General features: G+C 42.8%; 1 protein-coding gene across 1 annotated transcript in view; it reads left to right on the forward strand.

The window, feature by feature from the left end:
* The window catches only part of pkdcca (protein kinase domain containing, cytoplasmic a), a 42,671-nt gene extending 26,628 nt beyond the window's left edge, over positions 1 to 16,043 (forward strand). The window contains exons 3-7 of the mRNA XM_046358876.1: positions 237 to 511; positions 898 to 977; positions 3,127 to 3,234; positions 13,559 to 13,732; positions 14,257 to 16,043. Coding sequence (XP_046214832.1) covers positions 237 to 511; positions 898 to 977; positions 3,127 to 3,234; positions 13,559 to 13,732; positions 14,257 to 14,342 — 723 coding nt within the window. The 3' untranslated portion in view covers positions 14,343 to 16,043. The remainder of the gene's footprint in view (positions 1 to 236; positions 512 to 897; positions 978 to 3,126; positions 3,235 to 13,558; positions 13,733 to 14,256) is intronic.
* The last annotated feature ends 525 nt before the right edge of the window (positions 16,044 to 16,568 follow it).

Raw genomic sequence — 16,568 nt, forward strand, 5'->3', positions numbered from 1 at the left:
ACACACACACACACACACACACACACACACACACACACACAGGGTCCTCTCAGGGATTTTCTCAGGGATTTAGAGAATTACCACATAAAGAACGTGCAATTGCTTGCATAAATGAGGAGTTGAATGGGTTGTAAACAATGTGATGTAAATGTGTGTTAACGTTTGATTTCTCTCTCTCCCACCTCTCTCTTTATCACTTCTCTCTCTCTCTCTCTCTCTCTCTCTCTCTGCTGTAGATCTGTCTGAGTCTGGTACGTCTTCTCCACTACCTGGCACACTCTCCTCTAGGCTCTGTCACCCTGCTGGACTTCAGACCACGCCAGTTTGTCTTGGTGGCGGGGGAGCTCAAAGTCACCGACCTGGACGACGCCAGCACCGAGGAGGCCCCTTGCTCACTCTCCTCCACCTCAGACTGCGTCATGGAGTTTCCCGCCCGCAACTTCACCCTCCCCTGCAGCAGAGGCCACTGCCTGGGCATCAACGAGAAGCGCAATCTCTACAACGCCTATAGGTGAGGAGCAAGCTTTTGCCATTTAACAGAAGAATCAAGACCCCCGTCATTATAAGGATCATCCAATTAGTTCAGCGAAGACTGGTGGGGAGGGAGTAATCCGATGATTGGTTGGGTTCATTGCATTTCAGCCATGACAATGATTGCCTCCTCCGATTTTAGCGGCCACCAGCCTCCTCTGAATTAGTTACGTCATCGTATGAGAGTCAGGGGAACATAAAATAAAAATAATTATCTAGTCGGGTCAACACTCTAAACAGCCTACCCGACTGCTCTGAGGCGTCTGCATGGTCCAAAAATGCAATTTCAGAATGTGGGGGTGGATTTGTTGGAGCCTGAGGAATCTTGGCTGTGGTGTTTGAAACTGCGTTGCTTTTGATTTCCAGGTTCTTTTTCACCTACCTGCTGCCTCACAGTGCCCCGCCCACTCTAAGACCCCTACTGGACAAGATAGTTAACTCCACAGGTGAGTGCCCACTGGGCACAGACGTCAGTTCAACTTTTTTGTATGTACACTTCATTGAGTTGTCAACTAACGTGAACTTTGAACCATGTCATTGGAGGGGGTGAAACAAATACCCCAAATCCCGAAATTCCTGTACATTGATGACCTTTTGCAAATCCAATCAGTTTTCCACGTTGATTCAACATGATCACACTATTTGTTGTTGTTGAAATGATGTGGAAACAACCTTGATTCAACCAGTTTGTGCCTAGTGGGTGTTTGTTCTCTCTCTCTTTCCCATTTCTCACTAGTTCCTGTTTGGTTTCTGGATGAAGCCACTTTAGCTACCAGTATACCTAGTCTGCCTCAGTGCTCTCTACGTTATCTGCTTAAGCTGGATCCCCTTCTATCCACCCTGCCCTCTCTTTTTCTCTCTCTCCATTTCCCCGTCTCTCTACCCTTCTCTTTGCTTCCCCGTCTCTCTACCCTTCTCTTTGCTTCCCCGTCTCTCTACCCTTCTCTTTGCTTCCCGTCTCTCTACCCTTCTCTTTGCTTCCCCGTCTCTCTACCCTTCTCTTTGCTTTCTCGTCTCTCTACCCTTCTCTTTGCTTCCCCGTCTCTCTACCCTTCTCTTTGCTTCCCCGTCTCTCTACCCTTCTCTTTGCTTCCCCGTCTCTCTACCCTTCTCTTTGCTTCCCCGTCTCTCTACCCTTCTCTTTGCTTCCCCGTCTCTCTACCCTTCTCTTTGCTTCCCCATCTCTCTCCCTTTCTCTTTGCTTTCTCCGTCTCTCTACCCTTCTCTTTGCTTCCCCGTCTCTCTACCCTTCTCTTTGCTTCCCCGTCTCTCTACCCTTCTCTTTGCTTCCCCGTCTCTCTACCCTTCTCCTTGCTTCCCCGTCTCTCTACCCTTCTCTTTGCTTCCCCTCTCTCTCCCTTTCTCTTTGCTTCCCCGTCTCTCTACCCTTCTCTTTGCTTCCCCGTCTCTCTCCCTTTCTCTTTGCTTCCCCGTCTCTCTACCCTTCCCTCTTTCATTCTCCCCTCCCTCCCCCTCATCCCTATCTGGCTTATCCTCAGGTTAATGGTATGTCAGCCGGGTGTTTGAGATCTGTTTTTCTGGGACACAACAGGCCGTGAAGGCGCAGGCCGCGTGGGAGGGCGGTGTGTGTCTCTGTCTGCGTGCATGTGTGTGCATGCATCTGTGTGTTTGTGAGTGTGTGCGCTAACTGGAGGATGAGTCAGGTGATCCTATCTCTCCCAGTCAGCCTATCGGACAGACAGCTTCACGACCTCCGAGCAGCTTTTCCTTTAAGGCGGGGGTTCTCAAAAGTTTTTGGGCCAGGGACCCCTTTTGTGATAGCAAATTCATCAGGGACCTCCTCATAATCAGAACAAAACTGGAGTGAGATATTTTTTGTGTGCACAAAATGATTTTTACTAAGACTTTCCCATGACTTTGGCAGTCCATGGCCTGATGAACCAAGTCTCAAGTCTCGGAAGGAACATTTAAAAGGCACGCCTCTTGGCATCGGAGAGATCATATTTCAGTTTTGAAGCAAATTTCCTGCAATTCTACACATTTTGACATGAGGCAGAGTGAAAACTTTGCAGTTTTATTTAAACCTTAAATCACAGTCCATTATGAAAAACATTTGTTTTGTTTTTTTGAGGAATTCAAGTTTTGAGTGCGTAATAGGTGTGGGCACCAATATATCCCTGTGAGCTTCCCAGGCACATGTTGCCCAGGGTTAAGAACATACATTCTAGATTAATATTACATTGTATTGTCTTGTATTACACCCTTTAAACTTATTCCATGGATCCCTTGGCCAAAATGGATTTAATCTGTTGTTGTTAGTAGTATTCATAAAAATAAAATAAAAATTCAGATCTGTCTACGTTCCCCCTGCAGTCCCTCTGCAGACCCCACTTTGAGAACCCCTGCTATAAGAATAGCCAACACGGACACAGCTCCATGTCCCTTGATGTTCAAAGACTGAGCGGCGCCTGTTTTGTTTGTGCCATTGTACACACGTTTCAACCAGATTTTGGTTCAATTGTATGCTTTAATGTCTGTATAACAATGAGTCTTAACCTTGTGATGTGGAATTTTGTTTGAAGGTGTAGAGTTGAAACTGTTGAATCTGAATGTTTCTTCCTGTGTTGGTTTCAGGAGAGCTGATATGGGGGATAGATGAGACACTACTTCAGTTGGAGGAAGTGTTGCACCTGTACAGAAATGGATTATACCTACAGAACAGCACACAGACGCACAGAGCAGGTACATATGCATGCAAACACAAATACATACATACAGTACACACACATGTGCACGCATGCACATACACACCCACCCCCACCCGCAAACACACACATGCACGCACACGCACAGCCAAACACGCATACACACTGTCATACCACAGCAAATCCAGTACATCATTCCTCTGTTCCCATGCATTCCTGTGTAAGATAACAGTCTAATGTAATTAAACCCAGCAGTGCATCCTACACACACACTGTGCTAGATTTCAGCTCATACGGTAATATAGTTACATAACTGGCTGGAGTCCCCTGGACTCTCTGTGTCCTGGACTACCCCTTTCAATTGGCTATATGTCTGGGCTACTGCCATTTATCCCCTCGACGGACACACTAATGCCTAAGTCTGGGGTTGGAACTGCCACATAACAGACTGGAGGGCCTGTGAAGATGGCCATATATGGACTGCCCTTAGAGGAGCTGGTGTGTGTGTGTGTGTGTGTGTGTGTGTGTGTGTGTGTGTGTGTGTGTGTGTGTGTGTGTGTGTGTGTGTGTGTGTGTGTGTGTGTGTGTGTGTGTGTGTGTGTGTGTGTGTGTGTGTGTGTGTGTGTGTGTGTGTGTGTGTGTGTGTGTGTGTGTGTAGGTGAGTACGCCTAGAGGCCCAGGGGGGTGAAGTAAGGAGAGAAAGAGGGGTCTGATCAGATATGCTGCGGACAAATGGAATGAGATGAAAAAGATTCCACTTCATACAACGGGAGGGAACTCAGTGGGGGATGGGAGAGACGGACAGCTCTGGTAATCCCAGGGTGCATTTGGGGGTGGGGAGGAGGTTAGACTGAGTGAGCTCTCCCTCTCTCCCGCTCAGTTCTCATCTACTGTATGTTCGAAATCTTTCCTTCTCTATCCTTTCACCTTTCTCCATTCCTCTCTCTGGAGGAGGCAGTTTTCATTTTCTAATGTTGACTTGGTGTCCCTTGCTCTTCTTCATTTACTTTCACATGTTCTTTCTTTCTCCATTCCTTCGTGTGGAATCGCCTCCCTCCATTGGCAGTGTAAAGCAGATTCAGACAGTTGTTGACTGACGAGTGTTCGCAGCCCAAGGGCCCAACACAACTGGGTCTGCTTAACTATTCACAAAGACACTGCTGCTCCAGTAGGCCTCTCACTCCCCAGTCCGCACCTTGAGCTCCTCTCTCACTGACACAGAACACTATTACTATAACTATTACACAGGAACACAGGCAGGGTCTTTCTCAGTGGCTACCCAGCTATCACATTTGGTTCCTTGGAAGTTGGGGGAACGTATGCTTTTGGTTTCACATTGGTTGTGGGAACAAAGCCATTCATTTTCTGAATGGTAAAAATTGAATATTTTTAAGACGTTCTGAGAACAGAAGTGACAATTTAGCCTTTTCTGGGAATGTTCTTTTTTAGGTTGCCAGGGGGTTCTGAGAATGTTTTACTCTGGTTCCTTGAATGTTTTCCTGTGAGGTTTTATTAACACTATGAAAATGTAGTTATAGGTTATTTTGATGTTTTTTTAATAACTTCCTTAAACTGAATGTTTCAATAAGATTTTTTAAACACTGCTATCTTATTCTGGGTTAACTCTTTTGAACTCATAGATCGGACACATAGAAATTCATTTCCTTAAGCATCATGCAACACACATTTTTAAATGGCACCAGTGAGATTCAAACCTATAATCTTCTGTTCTCTATCCATGTAATTAGTCCACTGCACCACCAGAATGGAGCTAGCATGCCATGATGTTATGCTGTTCATTTTAGTCTATTCAAACAGACTCCATTTCAAATTAAACAAGCGCTCATTAAGATCAGGTGTGGCCAACACATTTGAACACCCTTAACAAGATGGAGAAAGTATGTTAATGTTTTTAAATAACATGCACAGAACGTTTTCTGAAAGTTACTGATGTTTCCTTATGTTTTTTATGGACATTTGAGGAAACCTGTAGGAAACGTGATGCTGAAGTACTGACATTCCCACAGAAGAACGTTGCTTCTTAACGTTCTTGAAACAATTTGAGAGCATGACTTTGAATAGAACCATGGGGGAACCCGTAGGAAACGTTATGCTGAGGAACTGAAATTCCCACAGAAGAACGTTGTTTCATAACATTCTCTGAACTATTTGAGAACATTCCCAATGCCAAACCAGTTGGAGAACATTCCTAGAACTTTTAGGAAACGTTCTGTTAAAGTAATGAAATACAGAGAACCTGAGAATGTTCCAAAGCCAAGCAACTATCCTGCACCATTCCCAGAAAGTTGTGGGAAGGTTGTATGTAGGGCTGTTGTGGTGACCGTATCACTGCTACACCTGAAGGCAATCAAATTCTATGTGACCGTTTAGTCACGATAATTAGGGTTCTCCAAGCTCTGATGCTGCTGCTGGTCATTAGTAGCCTACTAAACTTGCCAACTGCCTGGCACTCAGCACTCTCTAATCACTTTGACATCAATGCAAATGTAATTGGAAATCTAATCAAACACTTCATGAGAGGTCATGAGCTCATGTTGCGCAACATTTCTATGGGTTATGCAATTGCGCAAGAAAACAGTTGATGGCCTCTATTAAAAATAGGAGTATTCCATCGGCCTTCTATAGGTTAGGCCTACTATATTTATTTCTCAACTTTCCTAATATTAAGCACATTGCTTCTATTTACAACAGGAGTATAGCCTACCTGGCTGGCATGAAAATAAGCCACTGGGAAAAGCGTCCTCCATTCGCTATTTAAGTGCAGAGATGACATGTATTTTTTCCCCCTGCCCCTGTTTCGAAACAGGTGCATGATAATGGTCCATTCTAAATCTATTATTCAGTATATGTAAAGACAGGATTAATTCAAGAATAGTCTGATGGATGACAATATTAGCCTATCACTGAATGATGACCAGCGTAAGGCAAGAAACAATGCCTTTTTTGTGACTTTATCGAAACATAGCCGCACACCTTATGAAGACTAGACCATAGGCCTATACAGTATGTTTTGATAAGGTTTGTATCACAACTAAAGTGGCCAAATAACTTCTTAAAATGAAGCACATTAATCTGCTTTACAAGGGGTGTAGAGCCTAACTGGCATACATACGCAGCGTGTGAGTTCATTCAGATCATTTTCACCTTAAAAATGCACCTTTATAATAGAAACATTACATGCATAATCACATTTGTAGTCACTTTTGATAATGGTAGCCTACTAATAGCCTACTCCCCTGTGTTTGCACTTATAATGTGAATAAATAGCCTAATAGTTTATCAACATTTTAAGATAAACGTTCTGATCTGTTGCGTCAGCCTCATTGCTTGAAAATGTTTTTTTGATGATAGTGGTTCTGTTAATTTGGGATCTATCACATCCCACAACTGTCCCAGACTATGTTTGGAATATTTATTTCTCCCACAGAATAGAGTAGGTCAACCTTTGTACTGGGGGATAGTAGATTGACATAGGCTAGTGTTTTTGCTGTTCGTTAGGCCTACTCATCTTGTTGGCTGACGAAAAGTAAATGTGGACAGTTTTTCCAACATCTTCAATATGCACCTCGGAATTGGTTAAGGATGCGTGCAGTTGCGTTCCCGATATGTCTGTCTTCACTTGTAGCCTGTGAGAAAGACCCGTAGCCATGTGAGTGAGAGGTGCTTCGGGGCATGCACTCAGGGAGAAGGGCTGCAAAAGGCATGGATTGTTTTAGGGTGCATTACGCCCACACAAAGGGGATGCCGCCGGGAAATTCTCAAAATGTGAATGAAAGACTGATGAAGTGTGTACAGCCTGCGCAAAAAACTAAGCAGAGCTCTTGCCTTTCAAGCGACTTTACTCAAATCGTCATTAGAATCTCATCATGCAGCCTTACAATGTATTAAAAAACAAAACATATAGCACAACGTTTGTAAAACAACTAAAACAACTAAAGTTACATTAATAAGAAGTATATTGGAATACCTATTTATTTTTTAACTGCTCAACACAGTAGCCACATGTGCGAATTCCCTCAAATCGTTTGGAGAAAATATCCTTTCCATTTTATTCAGCTTTGTTAAATTTAATTCTTCATACTATAAAATAATATAAAATAATGCCATGGAATTCTAAACAAATCTTGTCTGCTAAATGAGCCAGTGTAGCATACAGCCATATGGCATAACCAGATCAGGACCTAACATAAGGACAACTCACAGTATCTTATTTTGTTCTTCTGAAATATACTATATTTTCTTCATATCATGTTTCTTTAGATCTGTCTAAAATAAATAATGGATTTATTGTGAAGGTGTAGACTATATTACATGGATTTATTAGACTTTCTAAAATGTAGATGTTCCAAAGGTCTGCATCAGTGGCTTGAGGTGGAAGCCAGGAGATGCTAAATGTGTATATGTTAATTAACGGTCAATTACCATGACACTGACAGTTATTTGCTTGACAATCACCAGCTGGTGAAATTTTGTGACCGCCACAGCCCTAGTTGTATGCAAACTAACCATAGGACAACCACGCTCTCACCAAGCTCTAAGAAACATATGGTTCTCAGAACGTTATGTGTTTGCTGGGGAAGTGTTCGCCCATGCAGGGCTTCCCTGTGGAATGTGGCCTTGCATCATGTGATTTTTCTGCAATTACACACGTGGACATGCCTACTTCCTTGCGCCCTCCTTCCCTTCATTCCTCCATCCCTCCCCTTCCCTCTCCCTGTCATGCCATTCCTGGAGCTATTAAGTCCTACATTTGCAGAAAGTGAGAGCTACGTTAAGCATTTAAATATGGCCATAAAGTGTCCAATTGTTGTAGTTATTGATTGTCTGCTGCCACGCATGCAAGGGGGCCAGCTTGTGTGTGTGTGTGTGTGTGTGTGTGTGTGTGTGTGTGTGTGTGTGTGTGTGTGTGTGTGTGTGTGTGTGTGTGTGCGTGCGTGCGTGCGTGCGTGCGTGCGTGCGTGCGTGTGTGTGTGCGTGCGTGTGTGTGTGTGTGTGTGTGTGTGTGTGTGTGTGTGTGTGTGTGTGTGTGTGTGCGTGCGTGAGTGTACCTCCACATAATAAATCGTGGACAGGTGTGCCTGGAGAGACATACTCTCCTTTCCTCCCTCCATTTAAAGGCCATCTTTCTTCCTCCTCTTCAAACAGGCATGTAAACCCTCCCTGTAAATCACCAGGACTACTCCTGGTCCAGCCAGGCATGACACTTTAAAAAAAGAGAAGTAGAGAAACATAGTAGGTAACGGAGAGAGAAAGTGAAAGAAAGAGAAAGCTGGACTCAATGATTCATGCTTCATAGGCTGGGGGGCTTTTAAAGGAGCGGGGGGACTTGCTTTGAGGTGCCCTTCTCATTAGGCCCATTGTCACAGTCCTGTGAAGCTTAGTTAAACCCACAGAAGAGAGGAAAAGTGGATCCTGATTGTGTAGAGGAAGTACAGATGCTCAAACTGCTTCATGTACAGCATGAATGCTGTCTCAGTTAAAATCACAACTTATAGGTTATTGAAATAATGATTTATTTGCTGATTCATGGAGCCATACTAACCAGTACATACATACATTCATTATCATACACATACCGTGCCTTCGGGAAAGTATTCAAACCCCTTGACTTTTTTAAACATTTTGTTACGTTACAGCTTTATTCTAAAATGGATTAAATTGTTTTTTTCCCCCTCATCAATCTACACACAATACCCCATAATGACAAAGCACACAGTTACATTTTTTCCCCCTCATTTATTAAACATTAAAAAAACTCGAATTTCACATTTCCATAAGTATTCAGACCCTTTACTCAGTACTTTGTTCAAGCACCTTCGGCAGCGATTACAGCCTCGAGTCTTCTTGGGTATGACGCTACAAGCTTGGCACACCTGTATTTGGGTAGTTTCTCTCATTCGTCTTTGCAGATCCTCTCAAGCTCTGTTAGGTTGGATGAGGAGTGTTGACGCACAGATATTTTCAGGTCTCTACAGAAATGTTCGATCGGGTTCAAGTTCGGGTCACACAAGGACATTCAGAGACTTGTCTCCTGCGTTGTCTTGGCTGTGTGTTTAGGGTCATTGTCCTGTAGGAAGGTGAACCATCGCCCCAGTCTTTCCTGAGTGCTCTGGAGCAGGTTTTCATCAAGGATCTCTCTATACTTTGCTCTGTTCATCTTTCCTTCGATCCTGACTAGTCTCTCAGTCCCTGCCACTGAAAAACATCCCCACAGCATGATGCTGCCACCACCATGCTTCACCGTTGGGATGGTGCCAGGTTTCCTCCAGACGTGACGCTTGGCATTCAGGCAAAAGAGATCCATCTTTGTTTCATCAGACCAGAGAATCTTGTTTCTCATGGTCTGAGAGTCTTTCGGTGACTTTTGGAACACTCGGGCTGTCATGTAAATTAGGTATTTCTGTTATTTATTTTAATACATTTGCAAAAATGTCTAAAAACCTGTTTTCACTTTGTCATTATGGGGTATTGTGTGTAGATTGTTGAACATTTTTATATATATTTAATATTTAATAAATTTTAGTATAAGGCTTTAATGTAACAAAATGTGGAAAAAGTCAGGGGGTCTGAATACTTCCCCAAGGCACTGTACATACATGCACAAGCATGCAGGCACACACATACAAGCACACACAGACACACACACACACGCACACATGCACTCGCACACATATGCACGTGCACACACACACACACATGGCTATCCTGCTGACTGGACTGTGTAGAGTGTGGTTTCTAGCCATTAGAACCACAGTGTAATCATAGCCATTTGGGATGAGACAGAGGAAAACCTCACTATTAGCATCCTAAGACCAGCATAACAATGGCCTGTAATCATAGTCAGTGATGTTTCTAACCACTAGAAAAAGTAGCATAGAACAATTGTGTTTTATTTTACTTAACTTCGTGAGAATGACAATTGCCATACATCAATCAAGCTACATATGCAGGATCTTAATTTGATCACCCTGTCGCAGGAGAACTTTCAGGGAATTTAAAACTCGTTGTGTATTTGACATTTAAAAAGGCTTCTGAAGTTTGTAATTTCCACTTAGAAATTTCAGACTTGATTTTCTCTCACAAAAAATGTATCAGCCCCTACAAAAATGTCCATTAATAGTAATACAATCCACATAATAATTCACATTTACTGTTGCTGCAGGATTATTTTCCTGCTGTAGAAAACACTCAAATCCAGAGCATGCCCATGTATCATATACAATTGTTGAAGTCTGATCATTCAAACTACTTACTGAAACTTGTATACGGTAAGTTGCATCTAAGTTGCAAAGACTGTTCCACAGGAGGCCATGCACTCAATAGGATCTTTTCCATCTCATATCCAGCTAACCATGTCTGGTCGGGCTTAATCAGTAATGTACCCTGGTTGTACATTATGTCTACGTAGTTATTGTTCCACGTGAGAACACTCTGAGAAATAAGATTTGCTCTACTGAGCATAAAACCCAGGACACTAAAACAGGCTATTCTAATAGAGAAAAATACTTAGCTATTAACAGTTGGCTATTAACAGTTGGCTACCAGCAGTAGTTTGACATGGGCATGGGCAAAGGAAAACTATTTAGTTCTATTGACTTTACTGTACATTTGTTTGGTATTTTAGATTGATGTTTTTGCTTTTATTTATTGTTCGTCGACAAACGTACAGTTGAAGTCGGAAGTTTACCTACACTTAGGTTGGAGTCATTAAAACTCATTTTTCAACCACTCCACAAATTTCTTGTTAGCAAACTATAGTTTTTGCAAGTCGGTTAGGACATCTACTTTGTGCATGACACAAGTAATTTTTCCAACAATTGTATACAGACAGATTCTTTCAATTATAATTCACTGTATCACAATTCCAGCGGGTCAGAAGTTTACATACACTAAGTTGACTGTGCCTTTAAACAGCTTGGAAAATTCCAGAAAATTATGTCATGGCTTTAGAAGCTTCTGATAGGCTTATTGACATCATTTGAGTCAATTGGAGGTGTACCTGTGGATGTATTTCAAGGCCAACTGTCAAACTCAGTGCCTCCTTTGCTTGACATCATGGGAAAATCTAAAGAAATCAACCAAGACCGATTTTTTGTTTTGTAGACCTCCACAAGTCTGGTTCATCCTTGGGAGCAATTTCCAAATGCCTGAAGGTACCACGTTCATCTGTACAAACAATAGTATGCAAGTATAAACATCACGGTACCACGCAGCCGTCATACCGCTCAGGAAGGAGACGTGTTCTGTCTCCTAGAGATGAACGTACTTTGGTGCGAAAAGTACAAATCAATCCCAGAACAACAGCAAAGGACCTTGTGAAGATTCTGGAGGAAACAGTTACAAAAGTATCTATATCCACAGTAAAACGAGTCCTATATCGACATAATCTGAAAGGCCGCTCAGCAAGGAAGAAGCCACTGCTCCAAAACCGCCATAAAAAATCCAGACTATGGTTTGCAACTGCACATGGGTACAAAGATCATACTTTTTGGAGAAATGTCCTCTGGTCTAATGAAACAAAAATAGAACTGTTAGGCCATAATGACCATCATTATGATTGGAGTAAAAAAGGGGAGGCTTGCAGGCCGAAGAACACCATCCCAACCGTGAAGCACGGGGGTGGCAGCATCATGTTGTGGGGGTGCTTTGCTGCAGGAGGGACTGATGCACTTCACAAAATAGATGGCATCATGAGGGAGGACAATTATGTGGATATATTGAAGCAACATCTCAAGACATCAGTCAGGAAGTTCAAGCTTGGTCGCAAATGGGTCTTCCAAATGGACAATGACCCCCCCACCATACTTCCAAAGTTGTGGCAAAATGGCTTAAGGACAACAAAGTCAAGGTATTGGAGTGGCCATCACAAAGCCCTGACCTCAAACCTATAGAACATTTGTGGGCAGAACTGAAAAAGCATGTGCGAGCAAGGAGGCCTACAAACCTGACTCAGTTACACCAGCTCAGTCAGGAGGTGTGGGCCGAAATTCACCCAACTTATTGTGAGAAGCTTGTGGAAGGCTTTTCTGAAATGTTACACCCAAGTTAAACAATTTAAAGGCAATGCTACCAAATACTAATTGAGTGTATGTGAACTTCTGACCCACTGTGAATGTGATGAAAGAAATAAAAGCTGAAATAAATCATTCTCTCTGCAATTATTCTGACATTTCAGATTCTTAAAATAAAGTGGTGATCCTAACTGACATAAGGCAGTGAACTTTTACTCTGATTAAATGCCAGGAATTGTGAAAAATTGAGTTTAAATGTATTTGGCTAAGGTGTTTGTGAACTTCTGACTTCATCTGTATATTGTTAGTGGAACCTCAGGGGAACTCTGAATCTGGTTAAAACAATCTTGATCTTTTTTCATTCACTCTATTATACAATTTGATGAAAGTTATGTTACTGTATTGCCATGGTAAATGCACATTTAAATTGCAATGTAGGTCTACACATGTATTGCATCGAAATGTAATCTCATTTGATTTGTATGTTTTAAATCAATCGCCCTTTTCTATTTTAGGGATCCTGAGTAACGCAGCGGTCTAAGGCACTGCATAGCAGTGATAGAGGCATCACTACAGACCCGGGTTCGATCCCGGGCTGTATCACAACCGGCCGTGATCAGGAGTCCCATAGGTCGGTGCACAATTGGCCGTGTCGTCTGGGTTAGGCCGGGGTAGGCGTTCATTGTAAATAAGAATTTGTTCTTAACTTACTTGCCTAATTAAATAAAGGTTAAAAAATATATATACAGTATATATAATAATATTTTAAAGTGTCCCGTTTAAGATTTAGGATTAGAATGATAAAAACAGAGAAGACAAATAGAGAGAAGAGAAATAATTTTAGAAGTATTCTAGTGTGGTCCTCATTCCTGGGCCCTTCAGACCACTCTCCCTTTATCTCTCTCCCCCCTTTCTCTCTTCTGCTCTCTCTGTCACTCCTGAGTTCAATTTGCCCAGGGTCGCGGTTGCTGTGGCAACCATTGTAGAAAAGTGGCCTTTAACAATGTGTGTCAGACAGTTAGTGGGGCAAAGGGAGGGTGAGAGAGGAGAAGGGGAGTGTGAGTGTGTGTGTGCCGTGTCTGTGTGTGTGTGTGGGGGGGGAGGGTGGCGTCGAGGATCACAGAAGACATGTCAGCCTCTCACTCCCCAATAGCTCCATGGCACTCCCTCTGATAGACAGACAAAACAGAGCCCCCACGCTCACACAATGACCTACCTCATTACACGCGTGCAGGACCCTCAGTGCATCTACACCCTGCCAGTGACAGACACACACACACACGCACACGCACACCCTTCCTTGCTAACTAAATTCCTTCTCCGCTGCAGACTATAAGCGTGTAGTGGATGCCTCTATTCCTGGGGAGAACTACCGCTGCTGGCCATCCTATCAGCACGATGGATGTCTGCTGTCAGTCTACAGCATCACAGAGGCTATTGGTGTATGTGAGAGCCACGCCCAGTGCCGAGCATTTGTACTGACCAATCAGACAACCTGGACAGGTAAGAGTTAAATGAATGTGTTCACGCTACAGTGTTATCATTGTATTGTACACACACACACACACACACACACACACACACACACACACACACACACACACACACACACACACACACACACACACACACACACACACACACACACACACACACACACACACACACACACACACACACACACACACACACACACACACACACACACACTTAATTGGAGCTCAGTCTGGAGGGAGCACATCAGCATGGCAATCACTAATCGTTATTGAACCAGGCCAGCACTTTCACATTCATTCTCTTCACTCTTCATCCTCTCCTCCCCTGTCATACAGTATATCTCTCACCGCATCTCTGGCATTGTACGATTGTCATCGCATTCATGCAATTAACCAACCATACATTGTAGAAGGGAAGCACGTGCTAGGGTACATTCCGTTCATTTAACATAAAGTCTTCAACTTTACGGTCTCTCCTACTTTTCTACTTTTTATTCACGTTTACTTTTTTTTCTTCTTCTCTGTCTACAGGTCACCAGCTTGTATTCTTCAAGACAGGCCCTGCCAGTCTAAACTCTGCCAAGGGACGGGTCACCTACGTCAGAGTGGGCAGCTGAACCAAAGGAGAGGGAGGAGACTTAACTACCAAACCTTCCTCTGATTGGCAAACCTGATCCTGGGGCATGCCCTCACAGCATAGTGAGCCACCCCATTGGATGGAACGGGCAGAGGGAGTGTAAGATGGATCCTAGACCACACCCTCCAGTGTGAACCTCCATGGGCCGTAAAGAAGGCTAACCCAAACCAGCTCCTGCTGAAGTGCAATAATAACTCAAGGAGAACATTTATCGTAACATAGATGTTGATGATCTGTCCTCCATTCAATGCTTAAACGTGACTATTTTTCGAGGTTGTGCAGAGGCTTTTAGCTCAGGGTATGCTGAGGTTACCCTCCTAGCTAAGAGGGGTGAGAATGTATCCCTGTGGTCAGATGCCCCTCCTGTGCCCCCTAAACTACCTTCACATATCTGGTCAAAAGGATCTCCTTCTGGTTTAATCATTATTCTGTGAAGGTTTCGAGGCGGCCTCAGTACGAACCATCAGCCAACCATCGAACCATAGGAAAGGTACTCAACAAACACATTCCAGGAAAACTTCCAAATTAGTGTTGGGTTCAATCTGTATCGCTGAAGGTCAGTGCTATAGCGTGATTTAAATGTTCCCGCGTGAGCGGAGATTGCATTCCCGGTAAAGACTGCGTATGTCGGCTCAAACGGAAATGACCTTTACATTTTAACGATACAGACTGAATCGAGCCCTAGGACTAGTTCAATAGTGCGTCTTCATGCCATGCTCAGGCTTTATTCTAAGGTTCAGGCTTTAACAAAGGTATTGGCAAAGGACGGATGTTCCAGTGTTACTGTGACGTCTTAGTCAGTGAATAAGCTCTTGTTTTTTTATTATCTGACGCCTGAGTGTTGCTCAGACTTTCTCCCTCCTTCCCGACCCTGCCTCTCTCTCTCGCTCTATTTCCTTTCCCTTCCTCAGTCTTGTGTTAGATCCACAGCACTTTTCGATTAAGTCAAACAGGTGTTCTCTATGCTTTCAAAAAGAAACTCAATAAGCGATCGATTTCCACGTCTTAGTGGCTGAAGAATCTGTTCTTATAGAACAGGGGATTGTAACAGCTGAGTTATCAGATCAAATATCTTTCATTTCAATCCTATGTTGATGAAAACAAAGGCGTTGTTCTCGTATGGGAAAATCAAGGACTTGTTTGGAATATTGTGTCATTGTTGATTTTGCATGTTGACCAAATGTAATGTAGTGTAGTGACCTCCTTGAGAGGGCCACTTTTTTGATCGTGTTGTATTTATTGAGGACAGTGTGTGTTGGCTCCTGTCCCACTCCTGGGTCGCGTTCATTAGGCACCAAACGGAACAAAAGGGACTAAAACAGGAAGGGATTACCCAAACTTGTCCAAAAGAAATTCTAATTTTCGTTTTCTGTTGCAAAACGCTTTGCAATGATTTGCCCTCATGAATATGACCCTGGGTTTAGAGCAAACACAGCAGGAAGTAATCTCCATCTATTCTAATTTCCTAAGGAAATGTGACATGAACCTTTAGATAAATAATCAGACAAGTATCAAAGAGCTCTTGCTTTCAGTGAAAGCAGAACATTGTGAATTTTTTTTAACCAAAAGTGAATTTTACCAAAGCTTTAACACTGTGTAGGCTGTTGATTGATGTATATAATGATGACAATGACGAGATGGCTATTTTTATATGGAAAAATACAAAACTTGTGGCAAATGATACATTTGTGTGTGTGTGTGTGTGTGTGTGTGTGTGTGTGTGTGTGTGTGTGTGTGTGTGTGTGTGTGTGTGTGTGTGTGTGTGTGTGTGTGTGTGTGTGTGTGTGTGTGTGTGTGTGTGTGTGTGTGTGTGTGTGTGTGTGTGTGTGTGTGTCTGTGTCTCTCTCTCTCTCTCTCTCTCTCTCTCTCTCTCTTTCTGTGTGTGTGTCTGTGATTATTTGAGTTACAGATATTTTTGTTTAATTGCAGTAAAACCCTATGTAGTATATACAGTGCATTTGGAAAACATTTTGTCACGTTACATTCTTATCTTAAATTGATTAAATATATTTCCCCCTCATCAATCTACATACCTCATAATGAAAAAGCAAAAACTGTTTGTTTTTTATGTTAGCAAAGTTATAAATAAATGGAAAACTGAAGTACCTTATTTACAGTATTCACACCCTTTGCTATGAGACTCGAAATTGAGCTCAGGTGCGTCCTGTTTCCAGTGATCATTCTTGAGATGTTTCTACAACTTGAT

This window comes from Oncorhynchus gorbuscha, linkage group LG08, assembly GCF_021184085.1.
Source record: "Oncorhynchus gorbuscha isolate QuinsamMale2020 ecotype Even-year linkage group LG08, OgorEven_v1.0, whole genome shotgun sequence".
NCBI lineage: Eukaryota > Metazoa > Chordata > Actinopteri > Salmoniformes > Salmonidae > Oncorhynchus > Oncorhynchus gorbuscha.